Source organism: Phocoena phocoena, chromosome 3 (genome assembly GCF_963924675.1).
Source record: "Phocoena phocoena chromosome 3, mPhoPho1.1, whole genome shotgun sequence".
NCBI classification, from domain to species: Eukaryota; Metazoa; Chordata; class Mammalia; order Artiodactyla; family Phocoenidae; genus Phocoena; species Phocoena phocoena.
The window spans coordinates 127,357,382-127,380,171 of NC_089221.1; the positions used below are offsets into that span (position 1 = coordinate 127,357,382).

Below are 22,790 nucleotides of genomic sequence, written 5' to 3' on the forward strand. Positions count from 1 at the left end.
TGAACAAATAAACATACCATGTGACAGGTGGTGATAAGTACAAAAAAAAAAAGAAAGCGGGGAAGGGCACTGGGTGATGGATATGGGCGGTTGGTGCTGGTTTTGATAGAATGCATTACCAGTGATGTCATCTTTGATAAAGTGACCAGAAGGGAGTGAGAGGAGCCCGCGGCTCTCTGTGCAAAGGGCCTTCCAGGCAGAGGGGACAGTAAACACACGGGTCCCAAGGCCGGCTCTTGCTTGGCCTGAGTGGGGAGAGGAGCAGGAGATGGGTCAGAAGTGGGCCGTGTCCACCGATGGCTGCTCGTTCGTCCCCAGGCGTTGGCGGCACAGCCTCGCCCTGGACCCGTGCTCTGTGCTGGGAGGAGCCTGGTCTAGCTGAGGGTTTCTCACGGCTGTGTTCTTTCATGCACTAATGGATCGGGTTGCTCTGCCACTAAAACAGGTTTTGTGGGCCAAGAAATTGAAGGCCCTTAGAAGTCCTGCAGTAGAGCAACCTGGTGAGATTTGTTCCCCAGCTGGCTTAATGACAAAACCCTTTATTTCATGGCTCACTGTCTGGGAAACGCTGGCCCGGTTTATGGCTGGGCAGTGGCATAGCGTCAGACAGCTTCATTGTCTGCTTCCCTTTGCTCCTGGACTCTGTTCCCTTTCCTGCCATGAACTTCATTAGGCTTGATTCAGAGCCCCAGGCCTGAAAAGCATCACAATGGCTGACGCTTGCCGAGTGCTCACCCAGTGCCACGCACGTCCTACGTGCTTTATGTGAATCAACACATTTGACCCTCATAAACCATCCTCCAAGCCAGGTGGATGTCATCTGATTTAAGAGAGAAGGAAACTGAGGCAAAGAGGGGTGAAGCAATGTGCCCACACTCACACCTCTAATAAGCACAGACCTAGGATTTGAACCCAGGTGGTCTGGCTCCAGAGGCTTTATTCCTTTCACTGTGGGATGAGTCCAGGAACTTCAAATACCATTTATTCTATTTAGTAGAATTTGCATCAGAGGCCACAACTGGTGCACAGAGCTCCCACAGTCTGTGGGGACCAAGTAGTGGGCTGTGGTCATTGAGCACAGTCGGTACAACATAGCTTGGATCCTATCAGGCCCCAGTTCCTTGCTCTACAGAAGGTGAACACGAGGCCCAAGGAGGGGCAGGGAGGTGCTCAGAGTCTCCCTGTGGGGTCAGTGGCAATTCCAGGTCTCCATGCTCTTCCTACCCTGCTGTGTAAGACGAGACCCCTCCTTGGTTTTGACCAGGGGCCTGTGACTTTCTGCTCTAACGGGAGCCATCTGGTGGTCAAGCTGCATCCTTCTGCTCTTCTGCAAGGCCTGCTTCAATGCTGTGCATCGGGCTTGGGACTCCAGGGATCTGGAGACACTCACTTTCCAATGCCCGCTGGCACTGGATTCCCAGGTCAGTGGGAGAGCAGGGGCTGAAAAGTCCAGACTCTGGTTCAACTCGTTCTGTCACTTCTAGGCAGAGTGACCTTGGGCAGGATAGTCAACCCATCTGTGAAGTGGGGGCCAATCACAGCACCACCTCACTGTGCCATGTTGAAGATGGGACAGTGGATGGGAAGCATTAGCCCGGTGCCTGGTACCCAGAGCCACCCAATAAATGGCAGCCGGCATGCCTTGTCATCTCACCTCAGCACACACAGCTGGTGGTAGCTCTTTATCTGTCTTGTGGCTTGGCCAGCATGTGCCCCTGAGGACCCTGAGGGTGGGAGCGGGTCTTCATCAGTAGCCCCATTTCCTGGCTCAGCCTTGCAGCTCCAGGTGCCCCGGGGTTGAGCACATCCTGGTAGAGGCCTGACAAGGGCCACTAATGCTTGATTGCACCCTTGCTACATGCCAGACCCTGAGCTCATTGCATTGCAGACCTTATCGTATGTAATGCTCACAGCTACCCTGTGAAGTGGGCACTATATTTTCAGATGAGGACTCAAGGCTCAGAAAGTTACGTGGCTCTCTAGACCGGCACAGCTAATAAGTCACAGCCAGGATTCGACCACCACGCTCAGCCCTTCTAAGCCAACCACGGGTGAGCGCGTTGGAGCAAACTGACCGACGGATGTGGGACGTGAGGCCCTGAGAGGTAGCACCAAGGTCATGCAGCCAGTTACTACCTAAGTCTGCACTAGGTCTCCCATTCCCTCATCAGGGCTCTTCCTTCCTCTGCCTGATGACCCCACTGGAAGATTTGGTGTCTCCTGCGTGGGTCCCCAGGCGCTGAACAACAGGAGGGATTCCCCTCCCATGGGGCGAGGCCCGCAGTCGGGGTCAGTCTCTGCGATGCCGAGGCTTACTCTCCATTCCCTTCCCCAGATGGTTGCTTTCACTGCGGACTGGGGTGGACAGTCGGCAACTTGGCTTTCTCCCTTCCTTGATGCCTCCCAGCTGGGCAGCTGGCTGAGCTGCCAGCGCCTGGCAGTCAGCTCAGAGTCGGGGCTTTGAAATGGGATCCCTCAGTGCCTGTGATCCAGTGTGGCCTCCCAGGCCACAGCAGGTGATGGACAGGGCCTGAAATGTCACTGGCCCCCACTGCCTTTGTCCCCAGTGCTGGCTTAGTGGTCTTGGAGAGCTGGGGGCTGAGGGAGGGGCCTCTCAGTTGGGGGCTGTCAACACCAGACAGAGGCTGGCTCAGGACAGGGTGGGAGTTGGCAGGTACTCCTGGTGTGTGGAGAGTCAAATGCAGGCCCTTTATCTCAGTTTACGAGGCAAGGGCCCTGCAGAGCCTTCGTGGGAATTAGAAAAAAGCACTTCTGCATGAAGGTTATTACTAAAAGGCACCCTGGGCAGATGTCGCTCTACTTGAGGCCCAGGGCTCAGCCCTCAGCTGAGTGTCCTTGCTCAGTGCTCACGTGGTGAGCTCTCCAGGGTGGCCCTGTGTACCACTGTGCCTGCCTCTCCAACCTCATCTGCTGCCCTTTGTCCACTCTTGATTCATCCCACCCCACTCATTCTTCACACAGTGGCCAGATGGATCTTTTTAACATGCAAATTGGAACCTGTCATCCCTCTGTTCAAAACCCTTTGATGGAGTCTTTGATGGCTTCCCACTGCCACTTCAAGCCTCTAGGGTCCTGCAGGTCTGGTCCCAGCTGACCTTTCTGCCTCATCTCCTCTCCTCCCTCTTGATCACTCTGCTGGCCTCTTGATATTCCTTGACTGTGCTGAGCTCTCTCCAACCTCAGGGCCTTTGCACTTGCTGTTCGTTGAACTTGGCTCTCACCTCTCCCCTAGTTGATGCTTACTCAGTCCCTTTCCCCAGGAAGCCTCTCTTGAGCCAGCTGACTATGCCCAGTTATCTACTCTTCTAGGACTGAACCTCCTCTGTGTAGCATGTGTCACACTGAAGTTTACGTATGTTTCTGCTATATTGATTACTCTCTCTCTTCTCTGCTCACCTTTACAGTCACGAGGGCAGGAGCCATGTCTGTTTTTCTCACTGTATCCCTGTTACTTAACACAGTGCCTGGCATAGTGAACAATTGTGGGATAAACAAATGAAACCCGTAATGAAAAGCTGTCACGTGCCAGGTATTTGGGATCTGTCTGTTCTTCTTTCTTTTTAAAAATCCAGTTACTCATCCGATATGCGTTTGCTCCCACTGGGTGTCAAGCCTCTGCTGGCACCAGGGATCCAAGGTGGAAGTGACATAGTATTTGCCCTTGAGAGGGTGCAGACTGGTGGGGGAGACTCTGAACACATAATGCAGGAGCCAGGGTGAGAAGTGCTACAGCTGAGGCTTTAATGCCCCAGGGAGGCCAATGAAGAGAAAAGGGTAGATGCATGTTTCCTTCCTTCCTTCCTTCCTTCCTTCCTTCCTTCCTTCCTTCCTTCCTTCCTCCCTTCCTTCCTTCCTCCCTCCCTCCCTCCCTCCCTCCCTCCCTCCCTCCCTCCCTCCTTCCTTCCTTCCTTCCTTCCTTCCTTCTCCCTTCCTCCTCCCTCCCCCCTCCCTCCCTCCCTCCCTCCCTGCCTCCCCCCCCCTTCCTTCCTGCGTTGGGTCTTCATTGCTGCATGTGGGCTTGGGCGGGGGCTAATCTGCATTGCGATGCGCAGGCTTCTCATTGCCGTGGCTTCTCTTTTTGCAGAGCATAGGCTCTAGGTGCTCAAGCTTCAGTAGTTGTGGCATGCGGGCTCTAGAGCGCAGGCTCGGTAGTTGTGGCGCACGGGCTTAGTTGCTCCGTGGCATGTGGGATCTTCCCGGACCAGGGCTCAAACCTGTGTCCCCTGCATTGGCAGGTGGATTCTTAACCACTGTGCCACCAGGGAAGTCTTGATGCATGGGGTTTTGAAGGATGAGCAGTTTGTCAGGCCAAGAAGACCAAAAGGAGTTGGCACAGGGACAAAGACAAATTGTACTGTATCCAGAGGCAGGTGGCTGGGAGGGTAAGGAGCAGGGGCTGTGAGTCTAGGGAAGAGGAAAAGGGGGTGCTGTGGGTACTGCCTGCAGGTTCCCAGGGAGCTGACAGCAGCGGGTCCTGGGAGGAGAGGGAGGCACAGGGAGCTGGGCTCCTCTGGGACGTAGCCTTGGGAGTGCTGGGGGCCCATGGGGGTTGGGAGCACAGTGGGCAGAGTGTCTGCTCCTGCACTCCCAGAAGATACCTCGTCTTTGATCTCTTCTCTGTTGGCATCCGCCCAGGATTTCTCCTGAAGAAGGGATTGTGACAAAAGCCAGCTTGGAAACCCCAGGCAGGGGAGCCTGGTGGTCAGGTGTGTGGGCTCAGGGGTCAGCCATCTGGCAGTGAGGTGTGGCTCAGGGCAGCGCCGCCCTCAGAGCCTGGGTATCCTCGTCTGTGAAGCGGGGATGACGGAGGAGCCCTCCTCCTGAGGCTGACGTGAGGACTGAACGAGCAACGGGCGATGCCGCTGGCTCTGTTCTAAGCGCTTCGCGGGAGCCAACGCTCAGCCTCCTCCATCACCCCTTGAGGGATTTACCATTCTTGGCCATGTTTTACAGCAGAGGAAACTGAGGCGCGGGGAGGTTACCTGACTCGCCCAAGGCCACGCAGTCTGGTGGCAGAATCCATGCTCTCCACTGCTAGACTTTCCTGTGTGTGATTTTGGACAAGTTACTTAGCCTTTCTGGGCCTAGTCTCCTCGTCTGTATAATGGGAATGGTAGTGATGCCTCCATCGTGGGGTCACTGTGAGGATTACGGCACCCCTTCATGTAACGTGCACGAGCTCGGTTCCTGGCTTTGGTGAGCACGGCATGTGTGTTAGCTGGTATGTTACGATGACAGGCAGAGCGGGGTTTGCACCGCTAGGTCAGCACAGGATCAGGAATGTGACGAGCCCTCTGTGAATGTTCGTGAGTGCTGTTGACATGACTGTTAGGAGTCCACAACTGATACTCCGTGGTCCCTTGGGGCTGTGGTTCTGACGGCTCTCTTCCCCCCTGCCCCGCCCCACCCCACCCGGCTGCAGGCCAATGAGAACAGCCTGCTGAGCGCACAGCTCAAAGGTTTCCCCCTGTTCCTGCACTCCAACCTGGGCCTGAAGGACTGCAGCATCAACCCCAAGTCCCCGCTGCTGTACGTGACGCGGCCCAGCGAGGTGGAGAAGGGCGTGCTGCCCGGCGAGGACTGGACCGTATTCCAGTCGAACCACTCCACCTACGAGCCTGTGCTCCTGGCCAAGACGCGGTCGTCCGAGTCCATCCCGCACCTGGGCGCGGATGCCGGCCTTCATGCCGCGCTGCATGCCACTGTGGTCCAGGACCTGGGCCTCCACGACGGAATCCAGCGCGTGCTCTTCGGCAACAACCTCAACTTCTGGCTGCACAAGCTCGTCTTCGTCGACGCCGTGGCCTTCCTCACAGGCAAGCGCCTCTCGCTGCCTCTAGACCGCTACATCCTGGTGGACATTGACGACATCTTCGTGGGCAAGGAGGGCACGCGCATGAAGGTGGAGGACGTGAAGGTATGGCTGGGGGCGCCAGACCATGTAGGGTGGGCCTCGCCACCTTCAGACCTTACTGTCCCCATCGTGACTTTGCTGTCTGCACCTCCTCTGTGCTGTCAGTCCCCCTCCCTTGGCCACTTGGTTTTATTGTCTTATTAGAAGCAAGTGCCATTTAAAATTATTTGAAGTATTGAATATACAGGAATTTTGCCTCTGGTTATATGGAGCTCAAGAATATAACTACGGGGAGATGGTAGCTGTGCAGAGAGTACCTACCTCTTAATCCAGACATGATTTTTAACTCTCAAAAATGTTTGTGTCAGTACCAAAGCTCCTACAAAACTCCTAAAACAAGAATTAGAGTGTGAATCATATACAAGGCATACTTTAACTGCGGTCTGTATAGATAGTGAAAGGCATGTGTTTAATTCAAAAAATGTTTACAAAACTAAACTGTATGTAAAAGCATTTTGCAAACCATGAAATTTTACACATGTATCACTATAAAAGAGAAGCCTGCAAATTAAGACCATTTTCATCTACTCACTACTTTACTCAGAGTTGTATGCAAAAGGAACAACATCACTAGTGTAAATGGGGAAGTCAGTATCAGTTGCCATAAATAGAGGGCAACCATAACAATAGATCCAATGAAAACGAAACAGAGGATTAAATTCTAGCGAAGTACTGCTGCCTACTGATGACCTGTCCTCTCTTATACGAGATTAGTGAGAGTTAGAAACGTATTAGCACCAAACCAAGACTTCTTTTTGACGATAGGAGGAGGATTGAAAAAGAGACTTAATTAAGAGGAATGCTTTCCTCCGTGTGGGTGCTGTGTTGGGATTGGCCGTGGGTCCTGGAGGGAAGGCCCTGGGCTGGGGCAGGGGGCGGGGTCCATCGTCCTCCTGCCTTGGTCTAGAGTGAACTCTCTGCCCCTCCGTACACCTCCAGGGGAGAGCAGAGCAGATGATGCTGAGGAGCAGGCACTGTCTGGGGAGTCAAGACCTGGGTTCCAGTCTCAATCTGCCCCTAACTGACTGGGTGACTTGGGCAAGTCCCTTCCACTCTCTGAGCTTCAGCGGTGAAATGACAAGATGGGGTGGATGGGAAGGACCTGGACGGCTGGGGTGAGGGGGCATGTGCAGATGCCAGACTCTGAGCCCTCCCGGCTCTACCTCTGGGACAGAGCAGTGTTGCTTTGATCTGCTTTACCCACTGGGTTTGCTCCTGAGATTTCACTTCCTCAGGGGCTCCCCTATTGAAAGAAAGTTTTGAGACGACTCCTGTTGAGCCTTCCAGCTCTGAGGCGTCATGCAATGCCCCGACCCACCTCTAGCAAAGTAGATTACTCTGTTTTCTCCTTAGGACGTTCTTCAGGTGGCCCAACCTTGCTCTCTCCTGCTGTAACCTAGGTCTTTGCTTCCTGTCCAGGATGAGTCCTTGAGACTGGTCCAGGGTCGACCCCATGAAGAAATCAGGCTGCCAGGCTCACTGTGTCTCCTGTGAACCCTGGGCTTGCCCTTCTTGGTTCTTATTTTCCCCATTATTGGAATGAGAGGAATGCTAGCAGTTTGGAGCCTTTTCTGTAGAAGAATACCAAAAGAGATGCCCTCTTCAGTGTACTCAGCTCCGTGCAGACTGTAGAGCTCTATGCCAGCCAGGTCCCATTTGCTTTAAACATCCTTTTGAGTCAGAAAGGGCAGGTTTTTCTTTTTCTTTAATCCCAAGGACTGGCTACAACTGAGCTTTTCTTGCAGAGACATGAATGTTGCCTCATTAACTTGTACAGTACGGGCTGTACAGTGCAACTTAAATGATACCAACAGCAGTGCTTATTCAAGGCTTGGCAAGTGCCAGGCTCTGTGCTCAGCCCTTTCTGTGCATTGCATCATCTGATCCTCACAGCAGCTCTGTGAGGTGGGTATTGTTTTAAATCCCATTTTACAGACACTAAGACTCAGAGAGGTGAAGTAACTGGCCCAAGGCCACACAGCTAGAGCATGGGCATCCACCAGGTAGTGCATGGCCTTGGTAAGATGCCGGTGGTGGCCCCAAGGAGGGCCAGGACTTTTTGTTTGCAAAGTGTTCTGATAGCGGGCTCTTCTTACAGGTTTCCTAGCAGGCTTGTGCATCATACCTGGTAGGGATTTTTTTGAGTCCTGACTCCAGAGGACAACTGTATGTTTGTTTCACAAGTGTCAGCATCCCTTCATTGACTTGCAAAGCACTGGGTGAGCTGTGCATGGAAACACTGCATTGCTGGGCACACAGTACGTCTCTGGAAAAGTCGTGGTCCTTTGACATCAGCCTTGCAGTCACCAACGAGGTGAAATCCCCCATGTTTGACAGATGAAGACATGAGGCTCACAGGGGCAGTGACCACAGACATGATAATGGCACTATTTTTCATCAGTTACCAAAATGCCAGGCTGTTTTACATGCAGTATCTCATTTAATCCTCCCAAGAGCCCCTGAGGGAGCTCTTATTATCCCTATTTCACACCTGGGGAAACTGGGGCCTGGAGAATTTTCATAGCTTCCTCAAGGGCATGGCAGAACCAGGCTAGAGTCTATGTCTTGTCTTGCCAGAGGCCTGGTGGAGGCGGCAGCACAGGGCTGGCTTCGTGGGTATGGGACCTGTATAGTCACACAGGGCCCCATGCTTGGAAGGGGCCCATATTCAAGATAATGCTCTGCTATTTCCTTCTTGACATTTTCAACAATCTTTGAGCAAGGGTCCCTATTTCCATTTTTCTATGGGCCCTGCCAACTTTGTAGTTGGTCCTGCAGGAGCTGAACCCTTCTGGGAGGAGCGGGGAACTTCTGGCTTCCCCTCACCCCTTTCTCCCCACTCTGCCTATCCTAGGCCCTATTTGATACGCAGAACGAACTACGGACACACATCCCAAACTTCACTTTCAACCTGGGCTACTCAGGGAAATTCTTCCACACAGGTAAGTGGGCCTGGCTCTGCCCCCACTAGCAACTTCCAGGGGCCCTCAACATCCAGACCCTCGGAGTGCTATGCCATGGGGTCAGCAGGTGGGCGGGTGGGCCCACTTAGGGCCACATTTGACCTCTGTGGCCTCTCCCAGAGCCAGACAGCCCACAGAGCAGTCGCAGCCCCAGACACAGGGCATTTGGAGACAGCAGTGACACACGATGGCCCCCACTCATCTGTCCCCGGGCCTCAGACTCTGCTGTTCAGCGGGGTGGGCATCTTCTCCCTCTTGTCTCCCTCTCACCACCACCTTTTAATATTCTTTGTACTACTTCAGCCTTAGAAAGGAATTGGTTGAATTTTACGAATTTTACAGAAATACGTAGCAGAGAAAATGAAAATGCCCTATAACTGCACCCACCCCAGAGATGAGCACTGTCACGAGTTTTTCTTTCTTTTTTTTTTTAAATTTTATTGGAGTATAGTTAATTTACAATGTTGTGTTAGTTTCAGGTGTACAGCAGAGTCATTCAGTTATATGTATATTTATTCTTTTTTAGATTCTTTCCTCACATAGGTTATCACAGAATTTTTCTTTTTTTTTTGGCTGTGCTGCCTGGCTTGTGGGATCTTAGTTCCCTGACCAGGGATTGAACCCAGGCCCTCAGCAGTGAAAGTGTGGAGTCCTAAACACTGCACCACCAGGGAATTCCCTCATCACAGACTATTGAGTAGAGTTCCCTGTGCTATTCAGTAGGTCCTTGTTGCTTATCTATTTTATACATGGTAGTGTATGTTAATCCCAAGCTCCTGATTTATCCTTCCCCACCATGTTTCCCCTTAGGTGACCATAAGTTAGGTAACCATTTTTGATATCTGTAAGTCTGTTTCTGTTTTGTAAATAAGTCCATTTGTATCATTTTTTTAAAAATTAGCTTTCACATATGAGTGACATGATATTTGCCTTTCTCTGTCTGGCTTAGTTAGTATGATAATCTCTAGGTCCATCCATGTTGCTGCAAATGGCATTATTTCATTCATTTTTATGGCTGTGTAATATTCCATTGTATATATGTACCACATCTTTTTAATCCATTTGTCTGTTGATGGACATTTAGGTGGCTTCCGTGTCTTGGCTGTTGTAAATAGTGCTGCAGTGAACATTGGCGTGCGTGTATCTTTTCAAATTATGGTTTTCTCTGGATATATGCCCAGGACTGGGATTACTGGATCATATGGTAGTTCTATTTTTGGTTTTTTAAGGAACCTCCTTACTGTTTTCCATAGTGGTTGTACTAATTTACATTCTCACCAACAGTATAGGAGGGTTCCCTTTTCTCTGCACCCTCTCCAGCATTTATTATTTGTAGACTTTTTTTTGGTTGCACTGCATGGCATGTGGGATCTTAGTTCCCTCATCAGAGATTGAATCCACATCCCCTGCATTGGAAGCACGGAGTCTTAACCACTGGACTGCCAGGGAAGTCCCATTAATTTCTCTTTCTCATCTTTTGTTGTTAGTGTGTAGTAATGTAAGAGATTTCTCTGTATTCATTTTGTATCCTGCAACTTTACCAAATTCATTGATGAGCTCTAGTAGTTTTCTTGTATCATCTTTAGGATATTCTATGTATAGTATAATGTCATCTTCAAACAGTGACAGGTTTACTTCTTCTTTTCCAATTTGGATTCCTTTTATTTCTTTTTCTTCTCTGATTGCCATAGCTAGGACTTCAAAAACCATGTTGAATAAAAGTGGTGATGGTGGACATCCTTGCCTTGTTCCTGATCTTACAGGAAATGCTTTCAGCTTTCCACCATTGAGAATGATGTTAGCTGTGGGTTTGTCATATATGGCCTTTATTATGTTGGGGTAAGTTCCCTCTATGCCTACTTTCTTGAGAGTTTTTATCATAAATAGGTGTTGAGTTTTGTCAAAAGCTTTTTCTGCATCTATTGAGATGATCGTATGATTTTTGTTCTTCAGTTTATTAATGTGGTGTATCACATTGATTGATTTGCAGATACTGAAGAATCCTTGCATCCTTGGGATAAATGCCCTTGATCATGGTGTGTGATCCTTTTAATCTGTTGCCAGATTTGATTTGCTAGTATTCTGTTGAGTATTTTTGCATCTATGTTCATCAGTGATATTGGCCTTTAATTTTCTTTTTTTGTGGTATCTTTGCCAGGTGTTGGTATCAGGGTGATGGTGACCTCATAGAATGAGCTTGGGAGTATTCCTTCCTGTGTACTTTTTTGGAAGAGTTTCAGAAGGATAGGTGTTAACTCTTCTCTAAATGTTTGATAGAATTCACCTGTGAAGCCATCTGTCATGGACTTTGGTTGGGAGTTTTTTAATCACTGTTTCAATTTCAGTACTTGTGATTGGTATGTTCATATTTTCTATTTCTTCCTGGTTCAGTCTTGGGAAGTTGTAGCTTTTTAAGAATTTTTTTTTTTTTTTTTTTTTTTTTTGGTGGTACGCGGGCCTCTCACTGTTGTGGCCTCTCCCGTTGCGGAGCACAGGCTCCGGATGCGCAAGCTCAGCGGCCATGGCTCACGGGCCTAGCCACTCCGCGGCATGTGGGATCTTCCCGGACCGGGGCATGAACCCGTGTCCCCTGTATCGGCAGGCGGACTCTCAACCACTGCGCCACCAGGGAAGCCCTAAGAATTTTTCCATTTATTCTTGTCCATTTTAGTGGCCCATAGTTGCCTGTATGTATTTTATTGGCCCATAGTTGCCTGTATCATTGTCTATGATCCTTTGTATTTCTGTGGTGTCCACTGTAACTTCTCCTTTTTCATTTCTAATTTTATTGATTTGAATTCTCCCTTTTTTTCCTGATGAGTATGGCAAAAAGTTTATCAATTTTGTTTATCTTTTTAAAGAACCAGCTTTTAGTTTCATTGATCTTTTCTATTGTTTTCTTTGTCTCTATTTCATTTATTTCTGCTCTGATCTTTATGGTTTCTTTTCTTCTACTAATTTTGGGTTTTCTTTGTTCTTCTTTCTCTAGTTGCTTTAGATGTAAGGTTAGGTTGTTTATTAGCCTATTAATCTCTGAATAACCTTTATTCAGAGATTTTTCTTGTTTCCTGAGGTAAGATTGTATTGCTGTAAACGTCTCTCTTAGAACAGCTTTTGCTGCATCCCATAGGTTTTGGACTGTTGTATTTTCATTGTCACTTGTCTCTAGGTATTTTTTGATTTCCTCTTTGACTTCTTCAGAGATCCGTGGGTGGTTTAGTAACATATTGTTTAGCCTCCATGTGTTTGTGTTTTTTAAAGTTTTTTTTCCTGTTATGAATTTCTAATCTCATAGTGTTATGGTCAGAAAAGATGCTTGATGTGATTTCAGTTTTCTTAAATTTACCAAGGCTTGATTTGTGGCCCAAGATGTGATCTATCCTGGAGAATGTTCCATGAGCACTTGAGAAGAAAGTGTATTCTGCTGCTTTCAGATGGAATGTCCTATAAATATCAGTTAAGTTCATGTGGTCTAAGGCTTGTGTTTCCTTGTAGATTTTCTGTCTGGATCATCTGTCCATTGGTGTTAGTGGGGTGTTAAAGTCCCCCACTATTATTGTGTTACTGTTCATTTCCCCTTTTATGGCTGTTAGCATTTGCCTTATGTATTGAGGTGCTCCTATGTTGGGTGCATATATATTTACAATTGTTATATCTTCTTCTTGGATTGATCCCTTGATCGTTATGTAGTGTCCTTCCTTGTCTCTTGTAAGAGTCTTTATTTTAGAGTCTATTTTGTTTGATATGAGTATTGCTACTCCAGCTTTCTTTTGATTTGCATTTGCGTGGAATATCTTTTTCTGTCCCCTCACTTTCAGTCTGTCTGTGTCCCTGTGTCTGAAGTGGGTCTCTTGTAGACGACATATATATGGGTCTTGTTTTTGTATCCATTCAGCGAGCCCATGTCTTTTGGTTGAAGCATTTAATCCATTTAATTTAAGGTAATTATTTAAATGTATATTCCTATTGCCATTTTGTTAATTGTTTTGGACTTGTTTTTGGAGGTCTTTTTTCTTCCCTTCCTCTTTTGTCCTCTTGTCTTATGATTTGATGTCTATCTTTAGTATTGTGTTTGGATTGCTTTTTCTTTTTTTGTGTGTGTGTCTGTTGTAGACTTTTGGTGTGCAGTTTCCATGAGGTTTTGATACAGCAGGCTGTATATGTACAAGATTGTTTTAAGTTGCTGGTCTCTTAATTTCCAATGCATTTCCAATATCCTGCATTTGTACTCTCCTCTTGATTGCTGGTTTTGATATCATATTTGTGTGTGGATGATTTCCTACCTTTACTTTATGTTCCCTTTACTGGTGAGTTTTCCTATTTATAATTCTCTTGATTCTAGTTGTGGCCTTTTCTTTTCTGCCTAGAGAAGTTCCTATAGGATTTGTTCTAAGGCTGGTTTGGTGGTGCTGATTTCACTTTGCTTTTACTTGTCTGTAAAGCTTTGATTTCTCCATCAAATCTGAACGAGAGCCTTGCTGGGTATTCTTGGTTGTAGGTTTTTCCCTTTTATCACTTTAAATATATCGTGCCAAAAAATAAATAAATAAATAAATAAATAAATATATCGTGCCACTCCCTTCTGGCCTGCAGAGTTTCTGCCGAAAAATCAGCTTGATGACCTTTTGGGGATTCCCTTGTATGTTATTTGTTGCTTTTCCCTTGTTGCTTTTAATAATTTTTCTTTGTCTTTAATTTTTGTCAGTTTGATTAATATGTGTCTTGGCATGTTCCTCCTTGGGTTTATCTTGTATTGGACTCTCCGCATTTCCTGGACTTGAGTGACTGGTTCCTTCTCCTGTTAGGGAAGTTTTCTGCTATAATATCTTCATATATTTCCTCAGGCCCTTTCTCTCACTCTTCTCCTTCTGGGACCCCTATAATGCAAATGTTGGTGCATTTAATGTTGTTCCAGAGGTCTCTGAGACTGTCCTCATTTCTTTTCATTCTTTTTTCTTTATTCTGTTCTGTGGCAGTGATTTCCACCATTCTGTCTTCCAGCTCACTGATTCATTCTTCTGCTTCAGTTATTCTGCTGTTGATTCCTTCTAGTGTATTTTTCATTCCAGTTATTGTGTTCTTCATCTCTGTTTGTTCTTTAAATCTCTAGCTCTTTGTTAAACATCTCTTGTATCTTCACAATCTGTGCTTCTATTCTTTTTCCAAGATCTTGGATCATCTTTACTATCATTACTCTAAATTCTTCTTCAGGTAGGTTGCCTGTCTCCATTTCATTTAATTGTTCTTGTGGGTTTTTATCTTGTTCCTTCATCTGGAATGAGTTTTTTTTAAATTTTTGAGTCTTAAGGGTTGAGGTTGAAGGCTCAGGGTTGCCTGGTTCATACTTGCCCTCCTCTTGGGGGCTTTCCCAAGGTCCTCACAAGCTGCCCCTTGGGACTGGGCAGAAGGGAACAGCCTCTGAGTAGTCATCTGTAGTGAGCATTCCCTCGAGCTGCCTTTTGCGTGGGCCACAGTGAGGACAGCCTCTCTTGAGTTCTAGGCAAACCCTATTAGTCTGCAGTTCTGGGAGGAAAGTCTGCAGCATAGCTCCAAAGCCAAATAAGAGCAACACTTGGTTGTCTGTGTGTATTTTTATATTCTTAACCCTTAGCATATCAGATGTAGTTGTAGTGATATACACAAGACAGGGTTAAACATCTTGTACATATACAAAGAGCATCTACAAGTCAATAAGTAAAAGACAAATGACCCAGTAGAAAAATAGGAATAGGATCACAGCAGGCAAGTCAGAGCTAGAAGAAACCATTAGAATCATTGCCTCTGAACTGCATATTGCATAGACAGGCCCCAAGGGCCAGAGATGGGGAGTACTTGGCCAAAGTCACCCACTGAGTCAAGGCCATGCTCGAATCCAGGGCCCTGGACTGGGGCTCTATCTGCCCCACACTGTAGCTCACGGAACCGCTCTAAGCAGCTCTCAGGTGGGCTGTGGCCGTGCACACCCATCACCAGGCCTCATGGCAGGTGGGCCGGGCTGAGCTGCCTGTGCTCGGGCTGTAGGTACTGATGCTGAGGACGCGGGGGACGACCTGCTGCTGTCGTACGTGAAGGAGTTTTGGTGGTTCCCCCACATGTGGAGCCACATGCAGCCCCACCTTTTCCACAACCAGTCCGTACTGGCTGAGCAGATGGCCCTGAACAAGAAGTTCGCTGTCGTGAGTAAGATTCCCTACAGGGCAGAGCCGGGAGGGCTCGGGGCTGGGCTGGGGGTCAGAAGTACTGGCCTTGTGCTGCTTCTGCAGTTCGTCTGACAGCTTTTTATTAACATCTTTATAGCTGCTGTCTCATTAAAGCCTCACAGGGATCCCAAGAGGCTGGTATCTCAATACCCTCATTTTAAACAAGAAACTGGAGCTCTGGGAGGCCACACCAGCTAATAAGAGGTCCGTGCAGGACTTAAACCCAGGCCTGTTTGCTTCCTGAGCCCAAGCTCTCATCCTCAGGCTAGAGTGGGTACCCCAGAAGGCTGGAGGAGATGCCCAGCAAGGAGGGGATGAAGCCTGCTTGCTGGCTCAGCCTGAGCCACCAGCCAGTCAGAGGCCAAGAGAGGCAGGAACAGCACCCGTCCTTGTTCCTCACTCCTGGTGCTGGAGGAAGTGAATGCTGGGCCGAATTGGAGTCCCGGCTCGGCTGGTGCCTCTTTCCGAGACTCTGGGTCCTGAGCCTCAGCTTCCCCATCTGCACCTCAAGGGCTCAGACCCGCTGCTCTGCCGTTCTAGCCTCTGATTTTTCTCTGCAAAGGGGAGATAAAGCCCAGAGGGGAAGAAACCCTCTGCTCACCCTGCCCTGGCCCTCCTCTCCCCAGGAGCACGGCATTCCCACAGACATGGGGTACGCAGTGGCGCCCCACCACTCGGGCGTGTACCCTGTGCACGTGCAGCTGTACGAGGCCTGGAAGCAGGTGTGGAACATCCGCGTGACCAGCACGGAGGAGTACCCCCACCTGAAGCCAGCCCGCTACCGCCGTGGCTTCATCCACAACGGCATCATGGTGAGTGTGGCCCAGAGCCTGGGAGGCAGGTATGCACATGCTCTCCTGGGAAGCATGAGTCTGGGGAGCTGGTTAGGGGTTTCAGGCCACTTTCTACTGTCCCCTCTGTCACCTGAGGCTCTCTATCCCGGGGAAGGAGGACTACCAGTCTGCCTTTTTCGTGAGCTACTCCTATGCTTTTGTGACGGGATCAGGAGATGAGCATTCTTTAATGGGCCTCTAGTGAGGCCCTGGGAAAGGCCTCTGTCTCATCCATTCGTTGGCTTATGTAAAATGTGTGTCTGTCGCTTTTTACACACTGGGAATACTGAAGTGCACAAAATCAAAAGTTCTCACCTTTGTAGACCTGACATTCTAGAGGCAGGAGACAGTGCATTCGTAACTGTGTAAAGTATACAATGGTCAGATGGCATAAATGCTGTGGAGAAAAATCAAGCAGGGAATGGAGACAGGGAGTACTGAGGAGAGGAGAAGCTTAAACAGGATGGTTAGGGAGAGCCTTCCTGGGAATGAGCCATGCTGCTACATGAGGAAGAGCATGCGTGGCAGAGAAGACGAGTGCAAAGGCCCTGAGGCAGGCTTGTGCTGCGTGGTTTTGAGGACCAACTAAGAGACAAGTATGGCTGGAAGGGAGCAAGTTGGGGGGAGGTGGTAGGAGATGAGGTCAGAGGGGTGATTGATGGACCAGATCATGCAGGGCAACATAAGGCCTCTGGATGGACTTTAGCTTTTAGTCTGTGATGGGAGGGTTTTGAATGGAGTGCTCTTATGATCTAACTCATATTTTAAGAGGATTTCCATCATTCTGGCTGCTGTGAGTTGCAAAGCCTGTAGGGGGCCAAGTGGGGAGCAGGGAGACCAGTTAGGAGGCCGCTGCAGTCTTCCCGTTGAGGCATAGTGGCTTGGACCAGGGTGCAATGCTGGGACGTGATCACATTCTGGACATATTTAGAAGTTACAGCCAACAGGAATTGCTGATGACTTGGATATAGAGTATGGGAGAGAGAGGTAAGGCAAGGATGACTCCAGGTTTTTGGCCTCAGCCACTGGAGTGGCTAGACGGTTCTCATCAGTCCAGATGGGCAGTCATGGGAAGGCCAGATTCATGCCTGCATCCGTCTATCCTCTGACCTCCCAGGCATTCCTACTGACTCTGGGGATGAGGCGGTGATGAGACGGGTGAGTTCTCTGCCCTCCTGGATCGCATACTAAACAGCTAAACCCATGTACAACCAAGAGTGCTACGAGGCAGGTTGTAAAGTCAGGAGAGAAGTCACAGATCGTGCCTGGGAGAGCTGCTCTAGAGAGGGGCAGGGACCCTCGCTGGGCACACAGTCCAAATTTCCAGAAACATTCTCACTTGCCTGTCCCTGTTACTTTGGAGTCTGCTCATTTTGTACAGAGAAATATGAAAAGTGTTCAAGTAAGCCCAGGGCCCCTGGGCTTACTTGGGGGAGTGTCACAGGCTGCAGGTCTTTGGTGGAGAAGACCCCCAAGGGTTGGGGTGTGTGTGGTCACACAAGAGGCTGCCTTTCTGAGGTCCCCTTTCTGGTGACCCTGCTCGTCACCATCCGTGCCTGGAGAAGCCATAGCTCGTCTCTCCCGCCCCATCCTCAGGTCCTCCCGCGGCAGACCTGCGGCCTCTTCACACACACGATCTTCTACAACGAGTACCCAGGCGGCTCCAGCGAGCTGGACAAGATCATCAACGGGGGCGAGCTCTTCCTCACGGTGCTCCTCAACCCTGTGAGTGCTCCACAGCCCTTGGCTGGCGGTGAGGAGGGGCTGCGGGACGGTCTGACAGTCGTCTGCAGCCGAGGCAGGCCTTCCCAGGCCTGGGGGGAGGGGCAGGAGCAAGTGTGCAGCCAGGAGTTGGGAATCCCGCACTCTAGCCCTGGCTGTGTCCCCGCTCCTCTGCATGACCTTGGTGGAGAATCTGAGAAGTCTTTTTGTCCCTTTTATAACCTTGCACTTCCATACAATAGTGTTGGCACTTTTTTAAAAATAAATTTATTTATTTAATTATTTGATTTTGGCTACGTTGGGTCTTCGTTGTTGCGCACAGGTTTTCTCTGATTGCAGTGAGCGGGGGCTACTCTTCGTTGCGGTGCGCGGGCTCCTCATCGCAGTGGCTTCTCTTGTTGCGGAGCACGGGCTCTAGGCACACGGGCTTCAGTAGTTGCAGCATGCAGGCTCAGTAGTTGTGGCTCACGGGCTCTAGAGCGCAGGCTCAGTAGTTGTGGCGCACGGGCTTAGTTGCTCCGCGGCATGTGGGATCTTCCCGGACCAGGGATCGAACCTGTGTCCCCTGCATCAGCAGGCGGACTCTCAACCTCTGCGCCACCAGGGAAGCCCCCCTTTTTTTTTTAACTTGTTATTTTGTTTATTTTTTTTAATTTTTGAATTGAATTTAATTTTTTTTATACAGCAGGTTCTTATTAGTCTGCACCACCAGGGAAGTCCATTAGTGTTGGCATTTTTGTCTGTTCTTTTTCCAATCTTTGTGTTTGTGTATAAAAATATAAATATTGTATAAATATACATAGTAAACTGAATCTGTTAAGCTATATATTAAACTATATATCTACATAGATAGATAGATAGTTTAAAATGCACTATATATATAGTTCAGCTGAAAGTTCAGCTGAACTTTCTGGGTCTCTCTTTCCTTATCTGTAAAATGGAAATAATCATCCATACTTTAATAATATTAGATAGATATTAAGTGGTGGTGTTATCAGCTTTATGGGGTAACCGTGTACCCCTTATCTTCCATGCACCCCCTCACCCTCCTGCCAAAAAAGTAGAAAAGAGCACCCATATGACATGCACAGGAGGTCAGCTTCCCCTTTCAGGTGTCAGACCAGATTCACCTGGCTGTACCTAGCCCAAGCTCACACAGTGAGTTTATTGACGGCCCCGGTGAACCTTGGACTGGTCATTGAGCGCGGCCCTGCAAGCTCAAGCAAGACCAGAGGGTCAGAAGTGGGGGTGAAGGTAGTGAAAGGGGCTCAGAGGCTGACTGGCCCCGCCTCACATCTTCCCTCCCCGGAGCAGATTAGCATCTTCATGACGCACCTGTCCAACTACGGGAATGACCGCCTGGGCCTGTACACCTTCAAGCACCTGGTGCGTTTCCTGCACTCTTGGACCAACCTCCGGCTGCAGACACTGCCCCCGGTGCAGCTGGCCCAGAAGTATTTCCAGATCTTCTCTGAGGAGAAGGACCCGCTCTGGCAGGTGGGTGGGATGGGTGGCCTGGGTGCCTCATGGCAGGGATGGAAGGCCTACCACGCACGGGCATGCACCCCAGGTATGGTCTCAGGGACTCAGTCCTCAGGCCCTCATGCTCTCTCAAGTGTAAACAGGTGCACACTTGCTCACCAGCGTGGGCATGCGTGCTTGTTCTTGTTCACACTAGACCTTCCCTGCAGACCTATGTGCATGCACACTCACCTCTGAAAAACAGCACCACAGAACTGTACGGGAACACAGTGTACACAAGTGTGGAAAGCAGCTGCCCTGCCTGGCATGTACCTTCTCACTCCAGCAGGCTCTGAGCATGGGAAAGGGGACTGATCAGAGGGCTTGGGGGACAGTTCTTGGGGAAGTTGCCCCAGGGCGCTGTAAAAAACTGGAAGCAGAAGCTGGAATTGATGGTTTCAGGGGTCCACAAACCATGGCTTGTGAGCCAGTCTGGCCTGCAGTCTGTTTTTGTAAATAAAGTTTTATTGGAACATGGCCACACTCATTCTTGTACGTACCATCTGTGGCTGCTTTCAAGCTACAACAGCAGAGCTGAGTAGTTGCAACAGACCGGATAGTACCCAAGCCTAAAATACAATATTTACTAAATATTTCAAAAGGTTTACTAAACTTTATAGAGAAAGTTTGCTGACCTCTTGCTGAACTTTTAAATTCAACAATAGGAGCTCACGAGCCAAGTGTTATGCTGAGCATTTTACTAGGCTATGTCTGGGAGCGTGAGACTGACTAGAAATGGTTGCTGCCTGCCAGCCGTTCAGTGTCCCGAGATGGGGATGTGACAAGGGCACATGCAGTTACACTTGTCATTCAGGGCTGTAAGAGCCACATATCCATGTGCAGTGGGAGTCCAGTGTCCATTCTTGGGCACCCCTGACATCTCTTCCCCTGTTGTTTTAGGATCCCTGTGAAGACAAACGCCATAAAGACATCTGGTCCAAGGAGAAGACGTGTGACCGCTTCCCAAAGCTCCTCATCATTGGCCCCCAGAAAACAGGCAGGTCTCTCCATTCTTGACCAGCCTCCCCCAGTGCCTGCTCTCTCAGCCACAGAATTCTGGGGGCCACCATGCCCTAGTCCCACTCTCCAGTAATCTGCCCCCTCTTTCCCAGGAAGTGAGAGTGAAGCTGGGGTGAACATGAATTGCCCATCAGTGTGGAGGTGGGAAGAGGATAGAGGATGGGCATTGGATTCTCCTGTCTGTCCTGAACCACAGCCTCAGGGAGCTCTCGCTGTGTCCTGCTGGGAGTCTCAGAGTAAAATCAGAGAAGCCCAGATCGGCTACTCTGCATGTTGGAGCAGTGCCAGGCAAAACTGATACAGAGCAAAGAAGACTGTCATCAATTAGTCATGTCTGCCAGAGGTACAGGAGGGAGCAGAGGAGAGATGGTTGCTAAGTATTTACCATGCGCACTATATGGCATGGATGGGTACTCCCATGTTACAGACAAAACACTCAAGGCTCAGAGAAATTAAGTGATTTCCCTAACACATTTAGTTAGGAAATGGCAGATCCAGGTCTGGAACTCTGGTCTCTGTGACCCCAAAACTTATACTCTTGATCACCAAACTCTGTAGTCTCCTTCTCTTCTGGAACCTCTCATTATAGCATATTAACTGTAGACTCACATGTAGGAAAGGAATGAACTCTCTAAAGGAGGGGGTCGGTCCTGTACTGTCAATTAGGGGAGGGAGTATGAGTGAAGGAAGGGTACCCAAAGAGGAGGCATCTGAGCCAGATTTCTTAGCCCTTCAAGAATTTCATGTCAGCACACTGGAGAGTCTGGAACTCCCTTGTCCTTGAGTTCCTCCGAAGTGCCAGAGAGCACAGAGGCCCAGAGCCAGAGGGACCAGCAGAAACTGTCTAATTCCTGGATTGAGGAGACAGTAATCAAGTGGACATGACTGCTGGAGTACAGTGGTGAGAGGATTCTGAGGCCAAGTCTTTGTTTAGTGATGAAGAATGCTGTGATGGTTTAGTGATGTCTGCAGTGGATGCAGGAGTTGGCGTGCCCACGTGCAAGCCATGTATTTGCCCATCCTGAGTTTAGTATGATTCCTTCATGGTAGAGATGAGGAAACTAACCCCAGAGAAGGGAAGGGACTTTTCCAGTATCTCCCAGTGAGTAATGGAGAGCCAGGACCAGAACCCAGAATTTCAGACTCCATCTTTGTGTTGGGGCGCTGGGCCCAGGTCTCACCTACCTTCCCTCCCCGCAGGCACCACGGCCCTCTACCTGTTCCTGGGCATGCACCCCGACCTCAGCAGCAACTACCCCAGCTCCGAGACCTTTGAGGAGATCCAGTTTTTTAATGGCCACAACTATCACAAAGGCATCGACTGGTGAGTGGGCCTTTCTGTCAACAGTGGGATGGGATGGTCGCATGGAGTCTACCCAGGAGGAGGTCTGCTGTGGCCACAGCAGGAAGCAGCTGGCGCTCGCTTAAACACAGCTAGTTCCTGTAAACAGGGACAAAACACGGTGACCCTTGAGTCATGATGCTGGAGCCTGGTCACAGATGGGATAGTTGATGAGGAAGCCCTTTGCCCCTTTACATTATTGCCTGGGCTCTGAGAATACTAGAAATCAAAGTCCAGCCCCTCCCTCGCCTGCACAGAAACACCCTGAGTCCCAGAGGAGAAGAGGGACATGCCCGAGGTCCTGAGAGCTGGGGCTGAAATCCAAGGGTTCTGACCCGAAGGCTGGCCGTTCCCACTGTGGATGGCTGACTGTGGAGCAGGAGGTGTTCTTGTGAGCCCTTCAGGGGTGGCTTTCTAGCCTTCAGGGAGTCTCCTGGGGAGGTGGTTGAAATTGCAGATTCTCACCAGAACCTGTCACCAGCGGTTGTAACCCATGTGTTACTCTTGTTTATTATTTTTATGTCAGTGGTTTACCTGAGGAGAGAGATCATGGGCATTCTTCTGTTTGTGTTGTGGTATTTTTCTGTGTGTATTTCCATCAGTCTCTTTCTAGCTGTCTTTCAGTTAACCAATCATCTGTCAATCTACCTATTTCTCGCTCCAATATTGCCACAATCTCTTATCTAAAACCCACTGTAGCCAGATGCGTTACTGAAAGTCACCTCTTTCCAGATTTAGAGAGACACAGTATCTTTAACAGCACCTTCACCAAGGTCTGGGGCAGTGCCCATTAGCAAATACATTAATATATCTGTAGCAAAGTATGTGAATATTTATGCCAAGTGAGATTCATAAGTCAGGTTTTGCTGCCAAATGTCTTTGCTACAAACTTAGGAAAAAAGCTTCTTTCTCAGAGCTTTCTCCATTTAGATATAACAAACGATGGATTGTGGACGTAAAAATGCTATTTTGTAGAGAAAATTCAGAAATGTGAGAGAGCTAGCAGTTTCTCGGCTCCATTCTCAAGATTTTGATTTTGTTTGTAGGGGTGCAGAACTCTCACAAGCCCCCAGGTGATTCTGATTTCTGATAAAGGGGTCCCTGGGACCACCTAAGAGAAACCCTATCTCACAGGATAGAGTAGGGATCCTACGTCCTTAACTGGGGTAGGCTTTGTGGGTTCTGGTTCCCTCAAACCCCTGAAGGTGTACCTCTATTTTGCCTCAGTAGGTGCTCCTGGGAGGGTCTGGAGTG

At 49.1% G+C, this 22,790-nt stretch overlaps 1 protein-coding gene across 2 annotated transcripts in view; it reads left to right on the forward strand.

Annotated features, from left to right (window-relative positions):
* NDST1 (N-deacetylase and N-sulfotransferase 1) overlaps positions 1–22,790 on the forward strand; it is a 65,063-nt gene that overhangs the window by 31,207 nt on the left and 11,066 nt on the right. For both annotated transcript variants that reach the window (XM_065873144.1, XM_065873145.1), the window contains 8 exons: positions 5,444–5,938; positions 8,790–8,877; positions 14,920–15,074; positions 15,725–15,910; positions 17,528–17,656; positions 18,968–19,150; positions 20,075–20,171; positions 21,395–21,518. In XM_065873144.1, coding sequence (XP_065729216.1) covers positions 5,444–5,938; positions 8,790–8,877; positions 14,920–15,074; positions 15,725–15,910; positions 17,528–17,656; positions 18,968–19,150; positions 20,075–20,171; positions 21,395–21,518 — 1,457 coding nt within the window. The remainder of the gene's footprint in view (positions 1–5,443; positions 5,939–8,789; positions 8,878–14,919; positions 15,075–15,724; positions 15,911–17,527; positions 17,657–18,967; positions 19,151–20,074; positions 20,172–21,394; positions 21,519–22,790) is intronic.